We start from the raw sequence: 21,328 nt of genomic DNA, 5'->3' as shown, positions 1-21,328 counted from the left end.
TCAAAAAAAAAAAAAAAAAAAAGGAGCGGGGGGTGGGGGTGGGGGGAGAAAGCAAGCGATACCACTTTGCCATCCTATCCTATGAAGGAAGACTTGTGTTAGAAAGATCCCCTCCCTATTTCCTCTTCTCCCGAAAGGTTCTAAATCAAACAGAGGACCACCGCCAGAGGGTTCTGCAGGCAGCTGCTAAGAACATCCGGGTCTGGTTCATCAAGGTGCGGAAGATGAAGGCCATCTACCACACCCTGAACCTGTGCAACATAGACGTGACCCAGAAGTGCCTGATTGCGGAGGTCTGGTGCCCTGTCACTGACCTTGACTCCATCCAGTTTGCGCTTAGAAGAGGCACGGTGAGTCCTTAGCGAGAACGGATCTGGTGGGCAGGAGGAGAGCCTCCTCTTACCCAACTTCGTATTAATGACATTTTTGCTTTCAGAGTTCTTAGTGTGTTCTTATACCCTGAGAGTACGCTGTCTGTTGCCTGGAGGACCGACCTTATTTTACAGAGGGGGAACTGCAGCTTAGTAGTGTGAAGGGATTTGGTCATGGCCGTGACTCCTCAGGGCAGACCATGCCAGAGCATCAGCTTCCTGACTCACTCTTTGATCAGCTGCTTCTGCTTGATAGTTAGAGCAGCCATTTTCTAAGTCACTGACTGACCTAAGCCAGGGAGGGGTATATAGATATATACGTGTATGTACACACACACACATACACACACACACACACACACACACACACACACACACACACACACACACACACACAGGTATACAAGCTATGTCTGAAGTACCTTACAAGTGGGAGATATATGTAGAGGAAGGGTGGAGCTTTTCTAAGTAATGTGACCAGAAAATGCTTCAAGAAAAAGTGGAGTTTGGTGGAACAAGGGGTGTCACTCAACAGTAGAGCATTTGTTTGGCATGTGTGAGGCCCTGGGTTCAGTCCCTAGAGCTGCAAACAAATGAGCCAACAATAGAAAGGTGACTTGTGACCAGCGACTTGAGTCGGTATGATGGTTAGATGAGCAGAAAACCTTTATGGACAAGGCTAGGGAAGCAGCTGACCTGGGAGACTGCTTGCCTTATATGCATGAAGCCCTGGTATTTTCATTTGTGTGTTTTGTTTTTGAGACAGCGTTCTCTGTGTAGCCCTTGCTGTCTTGGAACTCTAGACCAGGCTGGCCTCAAACTCAGACATCTGCTTGCCTTTTGGGTGCTGGGATTAAAGATGTATGCCATTACTTCTGACTACAAGGCCCTGGTTTAATCTACAGCTCTGCATAAGCCAGATATGGTAGCATATCCTTGTAATTCCAGCACTTGGGAAGTAACAGCAAGGGGATCAGGAGTTCAAGGTCATCCGTGACTGTATAGTAAGTGAGACCAGCCTGGGCTACACGAGACCTTGTCTCAACAAACAAAACCTTACAAAACAAAAGGAAAACACACAGATAAAGGCTAGAAGTACAGCTCAGTAGTGCATGATGTTAGGCAAGAACAGGGTTTATAATGGTTTCACTGAAAGAGCAGCAGCTAAAAGTGCATCACATAGATTGAAGCCAGTTATGAATGATTTTATCAAAGGTTACAGGGTTGAAAACTTATTCTGGGAGGTTAGAGAGGCAGTGGGTTATGTAGCCGTGATTAAAGCATGTTTGAAAATATGTTCAGCAGAGAAATCCCAAGAGTGGGTGGCCAGTCACGAGGCTACAGTGATCATGAGTTGTCACTGATGAGGGCTGATGGCAGGACTTGAGAAAACATCATGAATTTGGAAGGCATTCTGGAGTACATGTCCTCATTTTTTAATAAAGCACAGAAACAAGAAATAATCATGTTTCTGAGGCACCAGGCTGTGTGTACCTGAGGATTAACGTTCCTGGAAATCAGAGCCCAGCAGGAGGAACTTCTTAGTGGGAAGGACAGCAGGTCGAGCTACAGTCACATTGAGGCCCTGAACAGAAATCTATGAGGAAATATCAAGCAGACATTGGAGCTAAACTAAAGAAATCAAAGGGTTAGCAAGAGTGGAGGCACTGAGACCTCAGAGGAGATCCTAGAGAGAGAAAGGAACCCCCTGGAGCCCTGCAGTGTTACTGGGTGGGCAGAGGCAGAGCTGGTGTCTGCCCAGTCACTTCATGGGTCTCTTAGCTGAGCCGCATTCCTGAGGGAATGAAGAGTGGGTGGGGAAGAGAGGCCGAGTTGTTCTGCTTTCTCTGGTCTTGAACTCTTGAATTACATGATCCGTCCTCCTCAGCCTCCTGAGTGTGCCACTGCCTGGCTTCAAGTTTTTTCACCCTAATAATATACTTTCTAAGACTTAATTAGAGCCCACTTTTTATTTATTTATTTTGCCTGCAGATATCTAGTCTGTTTGCTTTGTTTTTTCCTGTTTTCAATTGCTGAAGCCATTTCTCACTGCGTAGCTCAGGCTGGCCTTGACTCCCAGTCCTCCTGCCTCTGCCTCCTGGAGCACCAGGGACCCAGGCATGCGCTGCTATGCCTGCCTCCAAGACTTCATTGAAACCTTCTGTTGTCAATTTTAGATCTAGCCCAGGGTTCCAGACTGAGAAAGACAAAAAACAATCTTGATTTTTGTTAGTTTAATTGAAATATAGGAAAAGAATCAAGTTTTAGGTGGACTTTAGGTTTGACTTGTGATACATATGCACACCCGCATAGCCACAGGACCCCTCATTTTGACGTGTTGCTGATGTTTCCTAGGAACACAGCGGTTCTACTGTCCCCTCCATTCTGAACAGGATGCAGACCAACCAGACTCCCCCGACGTACAACAAAACCAACAAGTTCACACACGGCTTCCAGAACATCGTAGATGCTTATGGGATTGGGACTTACCGAGAGATAAACCCAGGTAAAAACATTGGTCTTTCCCCCTAGCAGGTGTCCTCAGCCTACAGGCTTCATGTGCCCCAGGATAGCTATGAATGCAGCCCAGCACAAAATCACAAACTTACTTAATGTTTTGAGGGTTTTTGTTTTGTTTTGTTTTGTTTTACATTTTTTTTGTTAACTTAATTGTGTAGTTCTCTAATACAGCTTGTAAATGACAGCATTGTGTCACAGTGTCAAAAGGTTGGACATGCCTACTTTGTATGATTCTTTTAATATTTTAAATTTTTTTTTTTAGTTATTTTATTTTGAGACAAGGTCTCATCATATATCTCTGGGTGGTCTGGAACTTGCTTTGTAAACCAGGTTGGCTTCCAACTCAAGAGATCTGCCTGCATCTGCTCCCTAGTGCTAGGATTAAAGGCCATATATCACCATATTTCACTCTTTTTGTTGTTTTTTTGTTTTGGTTTTGGTTTTTCAAGACAAGGTTACTCTGTGTAGCCCTGGCTGTCCTGGATCTCACTCTGTAGACCAGGATGGCCTCGAACTCACAGAGATCTGCCTGCCTCTGCTTCCCGAGTGCTGGGATTAAAGGTGTGTGCCACCACTGTCTTGCTAATAATTCTTTTAGACAGCTGCTTTAGAGATGTCCAGATCCCAGCTAGTGTGCACTTCCTACAAAATGTGCCCATTAGATATAGGCAGGTCCGTCACTGAATAATGCTCACTAAGAACTTCTTATTGGGTTCTTGTCTGCGTCCTCAGAGTTACCAAATACTTGGCCTCTCAAAATAGCAATAAAAATGTTCACTGGTCATGGTGCACACCTTTAATCCCATCGCTTGGGAGGTACAGGCAGGTGAATCTCTGAGTTCAAGTCCAGCCTGATCTACATAGTGAATTCTAAACCAGACAGAGCTACATAGTAAGACCTGTCTTAAAAAATCAAACCAATATCACTTGGCTTTGGAGGAATTGCTTAAACAAAATGCCTTTTTTTTTTTTTTTTAAAGATGTCTTATATTCTAGAATGATTTCTTGATTTCCCTCTCTTTACTTTAGGCTAAGACAGAAAGTAGAGCAATAGGAACTGTTTTCGACACAGGTCAGGTTTCTCCTGTGTTCAGTTAATTATTAATTCAAGAGTCTGAGCATTCGTTATTGTACCTGCTTTGCTCTGGTTCCAGGCTCCCCCCCACCCCACCCCCATTGCCTGAGGGCTTTCTCAGCTCAGAAAGTGTTGCTGACAGAGATGACAGCTGGCCTAGCCCAGAGTAGAGTCCTGAGGCCGGAGGATGCACCGGTCTTGAACAATAAGCTAGTGTTGTTAGGATCCTCTGTCTCCTGTCATCCTCATAGTATAAAGTATTAGCTGTAGCACGCAGCCCATCAGCTGCTCTGTGAGGGTGTGGATCCCATGTGACAGAGTCCCCTGAGAAAAAAATCCATTCATCCAGCCTGGAGGAGTACGCCACCCATGTTGACCTCAGAATCCAAACAAGAATGAGGCATGTGAGGACTCATGCTTTTATGTAGCTCATGGTTTTCTCTCCGGTTTCTTATAGCTCCATACACCATCATCACTTTTCCTTTTCTGTTTGCTGTGATGTTTGGAGATTTTGGGCACGGCATTTTGATGACCCTGTTTGCAGTGTGGATGGTGTTGAGGGAGAGCCGGATCCTCTCCCAGAAGAATGAGAATGAGGTACTGTTTCAGCAACTCCTATACTGGACTGAATTGTGTAATATCTTAAGCATTCATGATGAAAGCAATGATCTAAAGGTTCATGAATTTACAAAAAGGGAATAAAATTTGTTTGAATATCAAAGAGGCCATGCGCCATACAAGTGAATTTATTTTAGCATCCTTCTTATTCCTTTGTGGTTGTGGGAGTTGACCCTTAGACCTCACAGGAATTAGGCAAGTGCCCTGCCATTGAGCAGCTCCCCAGCTGTTTTAGCCTTATGTTTATAGTTCAAGCTTTCAGAGCCAGCATAGGGTGGGCTGGTGCATGGGCGGTATATTATAAGTAACATTGTTGCAACGGAAGCTGCCACACTTGTTCTTGAACCTCCTTTCCTCTGGCTCCAGATGTTTAGCACTGTGTTCAGCGGTCGGTATATTATTCTTCTGATGGGACTATTCTCCATCTACACTGGTCTCATCTACAATGATTGTTTTTCCAAGTCTCTGAATATCTTCGGGTCATCGTGGAGTGTACGGCCAATGTTCACTCTAGGGAACTGGACGTAAGTTGCAGAAACCAAAAATCAAAGCTAATTCCTTGTATATTCAGCTCTGACTTGCAGGGCAGGCAGTAAACTAGCAGCCCTGTAGAAGAACTTGAAAATGTCTCTTTCAGAAGGATGTGTTGTCTCCTCTGGTTTATGCTCCAGTTTGTGAAGGGCTCTGTGATTTGTTCAGCAAGTATCAAGGATCTGAGCCTATAAATTAATGTAAAAACCTATTTATTTGTTTGTAAATTAAAAGCAAGTTACCTAAATTACCCCCTTAGTTATATATTAGTGCTTACTTTCTCTTTGTCTTTGATTTCCATTTGTTCTTGGCTATTAATTTCTCCTTTTTACACATGTGTGTGTTCAGTTGTGTGGAGATGCATGTGTGTGTATGTGTGTTCGGTTGTGTGGAGATGCTTGTGCATGTGTGTTCAGTTGTGTGGAGATGCATGTGTGTGTGTTCAGTAGTGTGGAGATGCTTGTGTGTGTGTGTGTGTGTTCAGTTGTGTGGAGATGTGTGTGTGTGTTTTCAGTTGGCACTGGTTGTCTTTCTACCTCATCTCTTCCCACAGTGAGACTTCCAGGTCTCCTCCTAAGCCTGGGGCTGCCAGCCAGCTTCTTTGTCTCCACCGCCCCATTTCCCCTAAGGGCCGCTATACCTGCCTGGCTTTTATGCAGGTTCTGGGGATGTGAAGACCTCATGCTTGCCAGGCAAGCACACTCCCTGCTGAGCCATCTCCCGAGCCATGATAGCTGTAGTCATTTCTTTTCTTTTTTTTTTTTAATAATTTTTTAACTTTTTATTTTATGTACATTGGTGTGAGGGTGTCAGATCTCCTGGAACTGGAGTTACAGACAGTTGTGAGCTGCCATGTGGGCACTGGGAATTGAACCTGGGTCTCCTGGAATAGCAGCCAGTGTTCTTAACCACTGAGCCATCTCTCCAGCCCTGTAGTCATTTCTTTTGTGCCCAGTTTTTAGACTTAGTAGTTTCCTTTTCTTAATCAAAAATAAATGTGGCTTTCTTTAACCCCACAGGGAAGAGACGCTTCTGGGGAGCTCTGTTCTCCAGCTGAACCCAGCTATCCCTGGAGTTTTTGGTGGACCGTACCCATTTGGCATTGATCCGGTAAGTGTGTGTCTTGCCTACATGTGGCTTTCCCCAAAGATTGCTTTTCATGAGTCTAAGAATGGAACTGAAGGCCTTGTGCAGGCTGGATGGATGCTCTGCCTCTGGAGCTATATGCCAGCCCTAAGTTTACCTTTTTTCCCGTTTTGAGATATGTTCTCACCAGGCTGTCTTTGAACTCACTCTAGCTTAAGCAGGACTTGCATTTTTTTAATCCTCCTGCCTCAGCTTTGACGTTTTTAACCGATCTTGAAATGAGAGGTTTAAGGGGAGGATGACTAAAATACATACCCAGAATCTCAGCGCCTGGGCGACTGAGGTAGTCAGATCACCCCACGTATGGGGCCAGCCCAGGCTGTGTAGTGAAACCTGTCCAAAAGAAACAACAAAACAAACCCCTAAAAACTAAATACTAAAAATTAAAATTGGAGCTGAGGAGATGCTCAGTCACTAAAGTGCTTGTTCTGAGGGCCTGAGTTCAGATCTCAGCACCCACATAACAGCGGGTGTGTGTGTGTGTGTGTGTGTGTGTGTGTGTGTGTGTGTGTGTGTTGGCACACACCTGTAGCCCCTGCACTATGGAGCAGAGACAGCCGAGCTTGGGGGATCACTAACCAGCCACTAGCTGAATCAGTGAATGCTAGGATCAGTGAGAGACCCTGCCTCAAAAAGTCAGGTGAGAGCCAGGCAGTGGTGGTGCACGTGTTTAATCCCAGCACTCGGGAGGCAGAGCCAGGTGGATCTCTGTGAGTTCGAGGCCAGCCTGGTCTACAGAGTGAGATCCAGGACAGGCACCAAAACTGCACAGAGAAACCCTGTCTCTAAAAACAAAAACAAAACAAAAAAGTCAGGTGAGGAGTGACAGTTTTTTTAAAACGTACATACAAGTTTTTTGTTCTTATAGAAAGAAATACAGTGGTATAATTATGGGAAACATGTTTTTCTATCATCATTCCTCAACATATAAGTATCAAATTAGTGTCTCTTTGGGTTGTGTTGTATTAGAATGTTTTATTTTCATTTTTTGTGTTAGTATGGATGGAACCCAGGGCTCAGGCACACTAGGTGAGCACTCTAACCACGACATTGTGTCCCCAGCACACAATGTTTGAATTGTTTGCCGTGAGTTCATTTGAGAGGGGAGACAGTCATTGAATTAATCTAGCCTGACATTAGGACAGAATTTCCAATAAGTTTTGCAATGACCCTTAATGCACTTCTGCAATTTTCTACTATGTACTTCTGCAGAGCAGCATCCTAGTGTTGATAATTATAAAGTTAGAATATTGATCAAGTCTGAAAAATGTTACAGATGCTTTACATCAGACAGTAGCAAATGGTCCGCCAGGATCTAATTCTTTTGTGAGTTTTTTGAGACAGAGTCTCACATAGCCCAGGCTAGCCTCAAACTCACCATGTAGTGGAATGTAGCCTTGAACTCCTGATTCTCATACCTCCACCTCCTAAGTGTTGGGATTACAGGGATGTGCCACCATACCTAGATTAAGATTTAATTCCCTATGTAAAAATAAACATATCCAACTCATTTCTGTATTAATTTGCTTTCTCTAATAAATGATGAAATTATACCAAATTTGTTTTAAAATTAAGTTTATGATTCATTTTCATTGAGTGTTTGACTTGCATGCCTATTTTATATACCTTTCTACCCAGGATAGCATCATATTTCTCAGACAGAAAGGGGCTGCCAGTGGAAACAGTTTATGAATCCTTGATTTGGGCAATGTGTCTTGATGGCTCCATAAAAACAAAAAAGAACCCAGACAATGTAGCAAGAATTCTTACCTATTTATACTTTGGTTTTTTTGCCTTTATTTTTTTCTGTGTATGGAGTTTTGCCTGTGTGTGTATCTATGCATCACATGTGTGTGGTACCAGAGGAGGCCAAAAGACACTGGATCATCTAGGACTAGAGTTACAGATGGTTGTGAGTCACCATATAGGTGTTGGGAATTGAACCCAGGTCCCCTGGATGAGTAACGAGTATTCTAAACCACTGAGCCCTCTTTCCAGCCCCTAGCTGATACTTAAAAAATACGTGGTTCAGTCATGGTGGCACCTATCTGTAATCCCTGCACATGCAGGAGATGGAGCATTGGTAGTGCTGGGGGCTTAGCTCGATGGTATAGCTCTTGCCTGGTATATACAAGATGTATAAAGCTGCACACCTTTAATCCCAGTGCTTGGGAGGCAGAGGCAGGTGGATCTCTGTGAGTTCAAGGCCAGCCTGGTCTACAGGTCAAGTCCTAGGACAGCCAAGGGTACACAAAGAGACCCTGTCTGGAAGAACCAAAAAAAAAGTATAAAGTCCTGACTTCAGTCTCTAGCACACACACAAAGAATCTCATTGTTGATACTTTTATGATGTGAGGACTGTATTGTAGCCATGTTTTTAAAAGAAGTCCTACCTTTTAGAGATCCGTACTGAAATATATTTGTAAGTAAAACACTAGGCTATTTCAGCTTTGCCCCAAAGCAGTATGGAAGTGGGAAGAGAGTACAGTGAGACAAGGTTGGCGTGAGTCTTTAAGTTGATGGGAATGATCAAAGCTGACTGGTAAGTACATAAAAGTTTGTTTTAGTATTGTCTTTACTTGAATAAATTGTTTAGAATTTTCCATAATAAAAAGAGTATTTTTTAGGTAGATGGATATTGTTTTCCCACTTGAGAATTCCTTGTGTGGTACCTTCTGGTTTTCTTGCATTCAACAGATTTGGAACATTGCAACCAATAAACTGACCTTCCTCAACTCCTTCAAGATGAAGATGTCTGTTATTCTTGGGATCATCCACATGCTGTTTGGAGTCAGCCTGAGCCTTTTCAACCACATGTGAGTCTCTGTCCCTGTCATCGGAAGACTGTGTTATTCAGATAACTTTTTTGCCTGAAGAAATCATCACACCTTTGGAGAGAGGAATCAGTAACTCAGGACCCCATTCTATACTGTAGAAGCAGTCTGTATTATACAAACCTTGTGGTCTTAAATGAGACTTGATATTAGTTCATAGATCTTTGAAAAAAGATGCAACCATTTTCGTTGGATTTAGTAAATTCTTTTGTTGATGATGACTGACTCAGGCCTTGTACCCACTGGGTAGACACTACAATGGATCTAAATCCCAAGCCTAAGTGAATTCTTTTTGAAAAAATGTATATTAATTGTATTTTGAATTCAGTGTATTTGGAGGGTGTGTACATGTGTGTAGGTGCCCACAAAGCCAGAGGCATCAGATCTCCTGGAGCTGGAGTACCTGAAGTTGTGAGCTGCCTGACGTGGGTGCTGGGAATTTGCACTTGGTCCTCTATCTGCAAGAGTAGCAGTGTTCTTAGCCAACAAGCCCTCTCTCCAACCCCCTTACCTCTTCCTTGATGGGTAATTCATACACAATTGCAAACTGTGTCCATATATTAGATCTTCCAGGCACTTTCTCAGAGGGTGGGAGGTGGTTCCGGAGCCATTGGAGCCCAGAAGTGTGGAGGCGCTGTCTCTGTCGTCTCCAGAGCTGAAGGAGCATTCCATCAGTGGAGTAGTACCATAGGTGTGGTCACTGTGAATATCATTTTTCTCTTTTCCATCCTAGCTATTTCAAGAAGCCCTTGAATATCTACTTTGGCTTTATTCCTGAAATAATCTTCATGTCCTCCTTGTTTGGCTACCTGGTCATCCTTATCTTTTACAAGTGGACAGCCTACGATGTCCACTCATCTAAGAATGCACCAAGCCTCCTCATCCACTTCATAAACATGTTCCTCTTCTCCTACCCAGAGTCTGGTAATGGAATGCTGTACTCTGGACAGGTACGTCAGCCCCAGAGAAGGGGTGTTGTAGGTGGCTGCCCAGGTCACAAAGCCACATGTAACTCTGACCTGAGGAAAACCTCAAAATGTGTTCTGTAATACATGGCTTTTAGCTCATACGACCAGTCAAACCATTCCCCCATCCCTCTTAACTCGGGATGGCTCACTGTAATTCTGTGCTATAAAGGATAGAATTTGTAGGGCTGAGTGCCATGGGCCTGTGATCCCAGCACTCAGAAGGCTGAGGTGGGAGGGCCAGAGATCTGGGCAACCCTGGGCTACCTAGTGAATTCCAAGTCAGGATGAGCTACATAATGAGGACCTGTCTCAAACAATTAGATGAGTAAAAGGGGGCAGAATTTAGAACTCCCATTTTATGGGTTTGTCAAGGCATCTTCTCATTATTTAGAGAACCAGATAATATCCCCAGACCAATAAGAAAATATTGTTTGGGGTAAAATTGGTGCTGTCGTTGGAAACGCTGTGACTAAGGGACTGTGTGAAGCACCTTGTCTCTTGCTTTGCAGAAAGGAATTCAGTGTTTCCTCATAGTGGTTGCCATGCTTTGTGTCCCTTGGATGCTGCTGTTTAAGCCGCTGATCCTGCGCCATCAGTATCTGCGGAAGAAGCATTTGGTGAGTATATCTCTATGGCTGAAGGTCACTAGACGTTTTCCTTGTTTAAGATCAAGGCCGTTCCTCAGAGGACATAATGAACGGTGCACACATGCATGTATTCTTCAAATGCATTTGTGTTACATACGAGCATGAACACCAGGCCTGCCAATGTCAGAGAACTATGTATGTGTTGCTCAGACACCTGAATTCCAACTTCAAGTGACTGGATGGGAGTGAATAAGTCATATGTTTTTACCTTTCCTGGTCATGCAGAGTCCAGGCCTGGGCCTGTCTAGACGCAGCATCAGCCAAAACAAGATCAGAAGAGCTGCAGATGGCACTCGCCCGTGTGGTTTGCCTGGGCAGCCACAGGACTGACACCAAGACTGTTTTTTTTTTTTTAAATGAGACCATGATGCAGTCAAAACATCTGGGAAAGGGGTCTGATTTAAAGCACACTGACTTTTTTTTTCTTCTTTTAAAAAGCAGCATATGCACATACAGATGTTTACTTAATGTCTGTGTGTATACCACCCACACACACAAAGTTAAGCTTGCCAAATGTTCAATACTGCGTGTAATTTCTGGCTATCCAATGACGCTTACAAACTGCACCTGCCCAGGGAAACCCAAGAGATCTTGTTGCATGATCCCTATGGCTGTGAGATGATCCCTCCCGTTGGAGAGCAGCTGAGTTACAAGACCCTCCTTCTCCCTTCTCTGACCATCCTCATCCTTTCATGTGCCCTCCATTCGTCTCTCCTTCCCCTCTCCCCCCACCCCCTTTCGTTCTCTTCTCCTTTCTTCTTCTCTCCCATTCGCTATCAGGAAGGGCAACCCGTGGAGGCCCCAGTCAGCCCAACCCCGAGCCAACAGGGACTAGAGGCAGCGTCGGCTGCGACAGTGAGTCAATTAACTCCAACAGAGCCAATGTTTGTTCAAAGAGGCGGCAAACAGTGCAGCCGGGTTCTTTTTTAACGCTGTTGAGAGCGTGGGACGCGTGCTCTCCAGAAGTGTGGCCTTGTTGCTCACTGAGACGATGACAGAGGAGCCTTCCACCTCTTAGGAATAGATTCAGGTATCATCGTTACCATTGGCCTGCTAAGTTTCCCTTCAGATGTGTGAGTAGAGTCCTACCCTCGGGAGCAAAGTGGCTGCTGTTTCTCCTCGAGTCCCATCGTCTTACTCGAAGACAGCAGCTTTCGGACTCATCCACTTTTGTGTCTGTGTTTTGTGACCATGTGTGGGGTAAGTTTCCAGCATGGAGGCAGGAGGGGTTCAGACGCTCTCACTGATGTCTCTGTGCTTGAGGGTCCATCTTTAAAGGATACTTGGCCTTGGCTTTCTGGTCGTTTCCAGCCATGACTCGCCTCCTTTAGAGAAGGCCTGTACCTCTTTCCCTCGTGTCCTCGGCCGTTTTTCTGAGCCCTTCCCTCTCCTGTGTCTCCTGCATGCTGCACAGCTGTCATGGCACCCAAACCCACCTGTCTGGACCTCCCCTCCTCTGATACTAACTTTCAATCCAGTGTCCACACTTGGAATGTTAAGCATTTGAGCATTTGTCCTCAAAAGACATCTCTTCACCAGAATCTTAGAATGCACTAGTATCTGTGGAGTCCAGCATCCTGGATTTTCGACCTCACTGGCCGAGACGGCTTTGTTTAGCATATGCTCCTTTAAGGAAAATGCATGTTTATGCCGGATGAAACTTTAATCCTGCTGTTTGAGATTATTCTCAAGAGGAACACATCCTGACTATCGTGGATTTCCTTTCCACATAGCGTTCTTGCCGCTGTCTCAGCAATGTAAGGTGCATCTGAGAAGTCTTGATGCCTCGAAAGCCGGCACCATCTTCCATGATGAACTCCTGCAAAGCCCTGCTCATCCGGAAGCTTCCACACTGTGGGGTCTTCTCAGCCACTGGTTCTGTAGCTGAGTCTGTCTCTGGAGAGCAGCTCAGCAGTGTCCGGATGACGGCCCTCCCAGCAGGACCTTTGACCTCCAGGGGCTGAGAGCATAGATCCACTTTCCTTCAGCTTGTCCTCTTGGGCGTCTCTGGAGTGGCGCTAGCACGGTTCAGCTTGTCCTTTCCAGTTTTCGCTGATGTGTCTTTCATCTCTTCCCTGTAGCTCTTGTGGCCCGTGCTCTGCAGGGTACTCATCAGAGTCTGGCTAGGAGGTCTAACCTGTCTGTTCCCACTTCTTCTTCTGGCTAGGAAAACCTTCAGAAATGGCCTGTTTGGGGAATTCTGAATTCTGAAGCCTTCCTCCTCTACCCTGTATAACCCAGGCCAAGATACAATGGCATCTCCCCTGAGCCCTCTGTACTGCTTAGAGTCCTCCCTTTGGAGGTCCGAGGTGCCAGCTGCACCCTTCCCACTACTCTCCCCCTCCAGGGCGTTGCTATCAGGCAGTGGCTCTGCCTTCAGCACATGTCTGTCATCTGTCAGGACATATGTTGACGTGTATGCATACCTAGAAGGAGAGAGATATATCAGCGACTGAATTTAAACTGAATCACTCTTCCACCTCTTGGTGTATCTTAGAGGTTGTTTTCATAGTAGTCCCCAGTCTTTTTATGGTGCCCAGCATTCCCTAGAATCCACTGGATATGCTGAAATTACGTAATCACTGTCGATGATGGATGTGGTACTTGTTCCAATTCTTTGCTATTATAAATAATAATGCAGAGAATATCCCGATGCACATGTCTCTTAATGGATTTTGTAAATATAGATGCCCTAGCAATGGGACTGTTGAATGTCCATGGGTGCAGTGTGTTTTGTATTTTGGTGTACCCTTCACAATGATTATACCATTTTCAGCAATGCCTTCCTGTACCCCACCCCAGACCTACTAAGTATATACTTCCTGGGGACAGCATTTGAGAATTTATTGGAAACGGAACTTCCAGCTGGAAGTGGTGGCGCACGCCTTTAGTCCCAGTACTCAGGAGGCAGAGGCAAGCGGATCTCTGAGTTTGAGGCCAGCCTGATCTACAAAGTGAGTTTCAGGATAGCCAGGGCTACACAAAGAAACACTTTTCCCAAAAAACCAAAAACAGAAAAAGAAAGCAAAGGTAGTTTCCAAAGTGCTCTTCCTGTGGCTGTTTCTGTGGCCAGCCTTGGGACAGCACTATAAGAGAAGAGGAGTGTACTTACATAAACACTGGGGTCTGAACTGGTCAGTGATCTGTAGTAAAAAAAAAAAAAAAAAAAAAAGGCGCCAAAGGGTGAAGCTGAGGAGGGAGACCACAGGGACGTTCCAGCCCTGTTTACACACTGTTCAAGCTTTCTGGAAAGCTCCAGTTGGCAGGCAAGCAGCCCTCAGCTTTCAATTGGTAGAACCCATAGGCAGTAGTTCAGGGGCTGTTTTCCTGAGTCCCCTTTGCTCCGCCCAGAACCCTCTGGTGGAAAGGGGTCTCTGGTTCATTTTACATTTTTAAAATTCAGTATTCTTTAGCCACAAATGAGTGTCTGTTAGGGTGTTGTTTTTTTCTTCCCTGACCTGGGGAGTCCTTTGTTCCTAGACAGACCTGGTGCATTTCTGGTAGAGGTTGCTGGAACCCTTGGGCTCCTGTTGAAAGCATGTCAGATCAGGGTACACTCATCATGTCATTGGTTGTCATCTGTCCCCCACACCCTACGTGGAAAGTCTAACCTTCAGTTCCAGCAGCACTTAGGCGCTTGCAGACTATACAGACCAGGCTGCGTTTGTTATGGGCGTGTGCTCATGTTTAGCTTCTCAGTCAAGCAGCACTCTGTTAGCATTGGCCAAGGCAAGGCTGCTTTGTCTTGGTGTCGCCAGGTGAGGTGGTAAACACAGGCTGCCACTCGCGGGGGCCATAGCAGTGGTGGTTGGGGTGGGACAATTACTCATTTTTTACTTAGCTTGTTCAGTCAGTGGATGTTGCTTTTGTTGTTAGGATGTATTATGCCTTTCTGAGGATTGTATGTACTAACCATCGTCCTTCCCCACCTCACAGAGTGCCACAGTAAAGCCCAGGCAAATACTACTCTTTCTGTTCATCTGTGTAGGGAACTCTCAACTTTGGTGGGATCAGGGTGGGCAACGGACCGACAGAGGAGGATGCTGAGATTATTCAGCATGACCAGCTCTCCACCCATTCAGAGGACGCAGAAGAGGTAAGAGCCAGTGGTGTGGGCTTCCTCTCCTACCTTGGGCAGCTCCAGTCTTGTTTTCTAAGAGGCTTATCAATCATCTCCTTGAAAAATAAAACTACTAATGATTGGTCACTGTCAGGACTGCTTAGGGTACCACAGCTTGCCCCGTGAGGCCTGCTCTAACCTCCAGGGGCAGCCACAGAACCACGCAGCTTTCTCTGCTCCTCTTGAGTTCCGCCGCTCTGTGGTGCGCTGCACGTGACCTCAGTTACTAACTGCTCTCCTCCTCCCGGGCAGTACCCAGCATCCCACCTCTTGTTACCAGAAAGATGGGAGCCTTTAGAATACCTTCTTCATCCTTCGATCCTCCCAAGAGTCCTCAATCACACTGCTTACCAGCTACACTCAGTGTTTCGTTTTGAGGCCTACCCCATCGATGTGTTCTTGATCCGAGGGGGGTTTGTTTTTTTAAGACCTTTTAAACATTGTTACCTGCTTCTTTTGAGAGTGAGACTGGAAAGGAATCAGGCCAGGCTAGCCTTTCCTTTTTAATTTCAATTTCCTATTCCAATTTCAGCTATTTAAAGTGTACTCTCCTTGCCTGAGCACTGGTGGCTCTCACCTGTTCATTATATTATTTTTAAAGCAAATAAAATAGCAGTGAGGGACCCAGGCTGCGTCTTTCAGTCTAGCCACTTTGACTATGTTTTTTTTATTTTGTGTGTGTGTGTGGTTTTTTTTAATTGCAAGTGTTGGGGTGCCTTTAAAAATATGTCTCTTAATTCTGTGATTTCCCTTTGCGTGTATGCTAAGGAAGAGTGCCTCCAGCACCTCATCCCCATTAGCCATCCTCCCCCAAAGCAGTCAGTAGTACGTGCTCATAGCTTGTGACCTTGTGTGCGGTACAGCTTCCCACTAAGTGTGAATTTGTATTTTCAAGCCTACCGAGGACGAAGTGGTAAGACCAAAGCCTTTGTGTCTATCTGGGGCTTCTCTTTTCCCATCCTGTGCTCACTCTGCCAACCCCACCACACCCTGGGGCCACACACATGACGCCATGCATCCTGCATCTCGTTGGCCATTTCTAACCAGTTTGTCAGCCTGCATTCTGAAACAGTTCATCTCCACTAACTGCATCTCATGTCGGTCCCCTCTGTCCTTGTGTTGTTGACTGCTGATCTAACACCTCTGAAACTGGCTTGGAAGAAGCTGCAAGTAATGCCTGTAACTGGCATTCTTGAAGTCACTGCCCACAGGGTTGAGTCCCACGGGTCTCCACTTCCTTTCCTGTGACGTGATGGTTGCTCTGCCACCGGGGAGGTGGTCCCCACCCTGCTCCTCTGAGTGCTTGCAAGCAAAGCTGACCCTTCCTCTCTGTCTGAGATGCAGCCAGCCTCTTCCTGCTGCCCCCATCAGCTTGGTGGTGCTTCAACTTGGGCCACAAGACCCTTTGCTCGGAGTCAGTTGTAGCTTCACACGACCTGGCTGGGAAGTGGCCCACTTTCAAAACGAGCTTTGCCTGTCGGGTACATTCAGGGAAAAGTAATCCATCTACATGAAAGGCTTTCATATGTTAAGTGCGTAAAGAGTAATAGAATGGAAAGAAAGCTAAATGTTCAGGCCACATCTGGAGTACCAGGCCTTGTAGCTCGGCAGTACTTCATTCACCCATACCAGATTTTGAGACAGGTTTGACAAGGGCCTCCCCACACTGTCTGCATCTTTCCCCAAGCTTCTCTCTAACATGCCTGTACTTACGAGCCACTCTCTTCCCTCTCCTGGTTTCTCCAAGGGGCAGTGCATGGCTGTGGGAAAGCAAGCCTTTGCTGTCCTGTGTCAGCACAGGCAGTGGTGCTCTCCCTGATGGCTAGCGAGGCTCCCTTGCCTGCATCAATCACAAGCATCACTCCTGGACCAGGTGTCTGTGCCTAGTCGCTGGCTGAGCTGCCTGGCATGGTTGAGGGCCATGAGTAGGATTCCATGTTGTATGGAGCCTGGCCCTCTCTCGGTATCACCGCCTCCAACAGTACTGCTTTCCAAATGTCTACCTGGTTATGTACCCGTTCCTTCAGCAGCAGCAGAACGTTCTAGTCGGCTGTCTAGTGCCAATGTCCTCATTTATAGCCGAGTCCCTGGGAGGTGGACAAATGAGAAGACAGGCTGTGATCTGGTCTTCCCACTCCCTGCCACCAACCACACTCAGGGAATTATCTCTCTGGCTTCTGCCAGTCATAACTTTTGTCTTTGTCCGGCATTGATTCTGCACAGCCAAACTGACATTTGTGAGGTACCTGACATTTATGTAATGATTTCAAACAAAACAGACTCTTAGAAAGTAGCACAGGCTTCTTCTGTAACCCCCACATTGCTTGGATGTAGACACGTGTTTATTCCAGGCAGGGCAAGTGTGCCCTCGCCTAGGAGACACTTAGTCCAGGCCCAAACCAGACCCAGGCTACTTCATATCTGGGAGATCTTGGAAGGCCGTCACCGTTCAGCGAGGGTCAGCGGCCCTCTCCCTGCTGTGTCTTCTCACCAGACGCTTTTATCCACTCGTTCCCTCCCGCCCACCCATCTGCACAGTCACGTGTGTCAGGCCCTAGGTTTAGTGCTATGGAAATGGAGAGGAGAAAAGTAGTTCTTGCCTTTAAGGATCTTCCAAACAAGGTAGGGAGACAGTCGGGAGGCAGGCACCATGATGGATGTGTGCCCAGGACGCTGCAGGAGCACAGAAGGGCACCTGACAGGCACTGGGGTGAAACTGGAAAGACTGTGGGAGATGATTCCCTTAGGTTCCCCCCTGGAGCTGAGGCTGGCCAAACAGGGGTGTCTGGAGGCAGGGAGTAAGGAAGAGGAGACCCACCACCATCTACAGCATTAAAAAAAAAAAAAAAAAATGAAGGCCTATAGGCCAAGCCCATGTTCAGCAGTGGTTCAGCTTTGGAGGAGCTGATCAGAGGAGAGGTTGGCAGAGAGCAACAGAAGTTGTTGCCTCATTTTGGCAACAAGGAGCCATCAGAGTAGTGAAGCTGGGGTACATGGGCACTGCTGGCACCCCAGTAGTAGAGATGTAAAGTACACTGGGTGGGTGAGGGGCATGGCCTGGGGGCAAGGGCATCCTGTAGTGTGATGTGATTCAAGAAGGGACTGGATGGCTTAAGGTGAAGTCATTTACAGGGATTGGGAGGAAAGGCCTGGCATGGATGTGGGACAGTGACAGTCTTGGTGGGCCCAGAGGACAGATAGATTGCTGTGTTTCATTCAGTGGGGTTGAGTCCAGAGGCCTGTGGCACACACAGCCTAGCTAACCAAGGATGGGCAGCATAGAGATGAGGTGTTCGCCTGAGAGTCACTCCCAGGGTGCCCGGTGAGGCTGTGACGCCTGGTTATCTTGGAAGGACAGTGGTACAGAGGAGGAATTTTGGGAGGAAGACCAAGAAACAAGAAGTATCTCAGGGAGGAAGGGAGGAACCCCAGTGACAGACACCACAAAATACAGCCAGGCACAATGTCTGTTAGATTAACCACTGGGAGATGATGTAACCACCTTAGAAAAGCCGTTCTGGAGGAGAAAGGGGAAGAGCCAGGGCGAAGAGCAAAGGGCCAGACAGAAGCTGGGACAGAACACAGGTAGAGGGTGGAGAGTGACTTGCTGTCACATCAGAGATGCCTGTGTTGGGCCTGCGGTGAATGACAGGCTCCTTCCAAGTGCTGGCCTAGATTTCTCCCGTAATTCTCATCTCACCTGAGAAAACATTCCTAGGGAGATGAGAAGGAAGGATATTGCCTGGAAGTGAATGTTTTCTCCTTCTCTCCTTTCCACAGTGTCTCCTGTAGCCCAGGCTAGCCTAGAACTCACTATGTAGCTAAGGATGGCCTTGAGTTCTTCACCATCCTGCCTCTGCCTTTCAAATACTGGGATCACAGGTCTCCACAACTATATCTGGTTCTCCTTTTTTATTTCACTTTTTCCCCTCTTATTGAAAATACCCTTTTTCTCACATAGTATATATACCCTGATTATGGTTCTCCTTCTTTAATGAGAGAAAACTGGGTTGAAGAAAACCCCGAAAGCACTGCACCTTCACTGAGCTCAGGAATAGAAACCGGGTCTCCTTGGAGCTCTGGGCTTTCTTCCCCATCAGTTCATGTAGCCAGGGTAGGGAAGCGTTCTTTCAGCACTGCTGGACTGAGGTAGCTCTGGATAACGTAACAAGGACTACTCATTTTCAGAGTAGGAGGCTTATAGAGAAGTCCAGAAACTCACAGGGTTAGACAGATGACCAGAAGTGGGGCATTTCCCCGAGGTGGCTTGCTGGAAGTGGGCCCTCTTCCTACTGGCCCTAACTCTTAGGACTTGCCAGGCCAGCCCCTTAATACAGTATAGAAACTATAGCATAAGACAGGCCCTGACCTGAGGACAGGGAAGCTGGCTGAGCCTCAGGAGCCCGGAGCTGGTGATCCTGTGCTGGGCTTGGAGGAGTGATCTCAGAGAAAACTATGGCCTGTTCTATAGTGGACATTTATTTGATTTCTCCACCTGAGCCTTCTAGAACATACCAAGTTCAGAAAACTGCCCCTAAAAATGGACTCTGAAGAACTTCTTCCAGACCCCAAGGTCTACCCACCTCCCATTTACTCAGTATGGAAGACTGAACCCAGGGCATGCTAGGCCAGTGCTCCCACTGGGCGAGTGCTCCCACTGAGCTCCCCAGCACACTTGTTTTGTTTCAGGTTTTTGGAGACAAGGTCTCACTATGTTGTCCAGGCTGCCTTCAAAGTCATGATCCTCCTACCTCAGCCTCCTCAGTGCTGGGGTTACAACATGAGCCACCATGCCCGTGAGCCACCATGCTAGCCTTATCTATGGTATTTTCCGATTAGCTCTTTGTGGGAATTTGTGGACTTTTGGCAAAATTTCCCCAGGTGATCTTTTCAAAAGTCACAGAAGAAGGAAGTTGTCTAGGTCTCAAAAGGCTGGAAAGAGTAAATAAGGAGGCCGAGGAGCTCACTGTGCAAGTAGCTTCCTGCCCGACAGCAAAGTCTGGGAGCTCCCTGCCTGCCCTTGCTGTGTTCTGAGCAGAGGTGCCCCACTGTAAGGCAGGGAGGGACCAGCTGGGCCAGGCCCACTGGCAGGTCCTTACAGTCTCCAGCACAGTCTCTAGGTCGAGTACACATGACAGTTCATGTCAACTTGGCAAAATCTGGAGTCGCCTGTGAGACAAGCCTCTGGCCATGTCTGAGAGGTTATTGCAGTTGGGCTGAGGTGGGAAGACACAGCTTGAAAGAGGTGGTACCATTCCCTGGACTTGGGGTCCGGACTGAGTAGAAAGCAAACAGCACACACATCCATCGCTCTCTGCTGCTTGGCTGTGGATGGGACGTGACCAGCTGCTCTAAGCGCTGCTGCCTTGGCTTCCCCAACATGACCGCTGCACCCTGAACTGTGAGCCAAATAAACCTTTCTACCCTGAGCTGCTTTTGTCAGGGTATTTAATCACAGGAAAAAAAAATAAGATATCATTCTTGACTCAAGTATACCCCACTGTGAAGATCAGATTCCACCAGGGAAAGAAAATTTTGTTGAAAAGAGTCTCATTAAAATACATGATGGATGCCAGGCTGTGGTGGCACACGCCTTTAATCCCAGCACTTGGGAGGCAGAGGCAGATGGATCTCTGTAATTCTGAGGCCAGCTTGGTCTATAGAGTGAGTCCCAGGACAGCCAAGACTACACAGAGAAACCCTGTCTCAAAAAAAAAAAAAAAAAAAAAAAAAAAAAAAAAAAAGGAGCTACACATTGTGGAACTGGAGAGATAGTTAAGTGGCCAAGAGACTGGCTGCTCTTCCAGAGGACCTGGGTTCTAGTCCTAGTACCCACATGGAGGCTCACAGTCTCTTCACTCCTGTAAGTCTGGCCAGCCAGTGGTGTCACACACCTTTAATCCTAATCCCGGCACTTGGAAGGCAGAGGCAGGAGGATCTCTAAATTCGAGGTCAGCATGGTCTATAGAGTAAGTTCCAGCACAACCAGGGCTACACAGAGAAACCCTGTCTCCAAAAAAACGAAAAGTAAATAAATCTTTAAAAAAAACAAAATAGTGTTATGGGCATGGAGGCACACACCTCTAAAGCCATCACTTGGGAGTCAGAGGTGGATAGATCTCTGAGTTTGAAGCCAGCCTGATCTACATGGTGAGTTCTAGGCCGGCCAGAACTATATAATGAGACCCTGTCTGAAAAAAAAAAAAGATACACAATTTGAGGCTGGAGAGATGACTGCTTTTGCAGAGGGCATAGGTTCAGTTCCCAGCACCTCCATGGTGGTTCACAACCTCCTGTAACTCCAGTTCTTGGAGATCCAACCCCCTCTGCTGGACTCCAAGAGTACTGCATATGCACTCACTTGCAAGTGAGCACTCTTGCATATAAAATAAAAATTAAAAAGATAGGTTTTCCTAATGCAGCGGCACACATTGCAAAGCCAGCACAAAAAGGCTAAGGAGGTAGGGTTCCAAGTTCAAGATCAGCCTGAAACTATAT

At 46.5% G+C, this 21,328-nt stretch overlaps 1 protein-coding gene across 8 annotated transcripts in view; it reads left to right on the top strand.

Moving 5' to 3' along the window:
- Positions 1-21,328, top strand: part of Atp6v0a1 (ATPase H+ transporting V0 subunit a1) — a 55,936-nt gene that overhangs the window by 25,052 nt on the left and 9,556 nt on the right. For 3 of the 8 annotated variants that reach the window (XM_052758918.1, XM_052758916.1, XM_052758923.1), the window contains exons 10-20: positions 138-350; positions 2,727-2,877; positions 4,424-4,563; positions 4,951-5,108; positions 6,135-6,225; positions 8,959-9,077; positions 9,829-10,045; positions 10,573-10,680; positions 11,491-11,565; positions 14,699-14,806; positions 15,726-15,743. In XM_052758918.1, the coding sequence (XP_052614878.1) occupies positions 138-350; positions 2,727-2,877; positions 4,424-4,563; positions 4,951-5,108; positions 6,135-6,225; positions 8,959-9,077; positions 9,829-10,045; positions 10,573-10,680; positions 11,491-11,565; positions 14,699-14,806; positions 15,726-15,743 (1,398 nt within the window). The remainder of the gene's footprint in view (positions 1-137; positions 351-2,726; positions 2,878-4,423; positions 4,564-4,950; positions 5,109-6,134; positions 6,226-8,958; positions 9,078-9,828; positions 10,046-10,572; positions 10,681-11,490; positions 11,566-14,698; positions 14,807-15,725; positions 15,744-21,328) is intronic. The other 5 variants (XM_052758921.1, XM_052758919.1, XM_052758922.1 and 2 more) reach the window with 3 other exon arrangements.

The sequence above is a fragment of the Peromyscus californicus genome, unplaced genomic scaffold, assembly GCF_007827085.1.
Source record: "Peromyscus californicus insignis strain IS unplaced genomic scaffold, ASM782708v3 Scaffold_3__1_contigs__length_106647218, whole genome shotgun sequence".
In the NCBI taxonomy this organism is placed as follows: Eukaryota; Metazoa; Chordata; class Mammalia; order Rodentia; family Cricetidae; genus Peromyscus; species Peromyscus californicus.
Note: the sequence above shows the minus strand (reverse complement) of the source record. Positions and strands in the feature narration are given on the sequence as shown.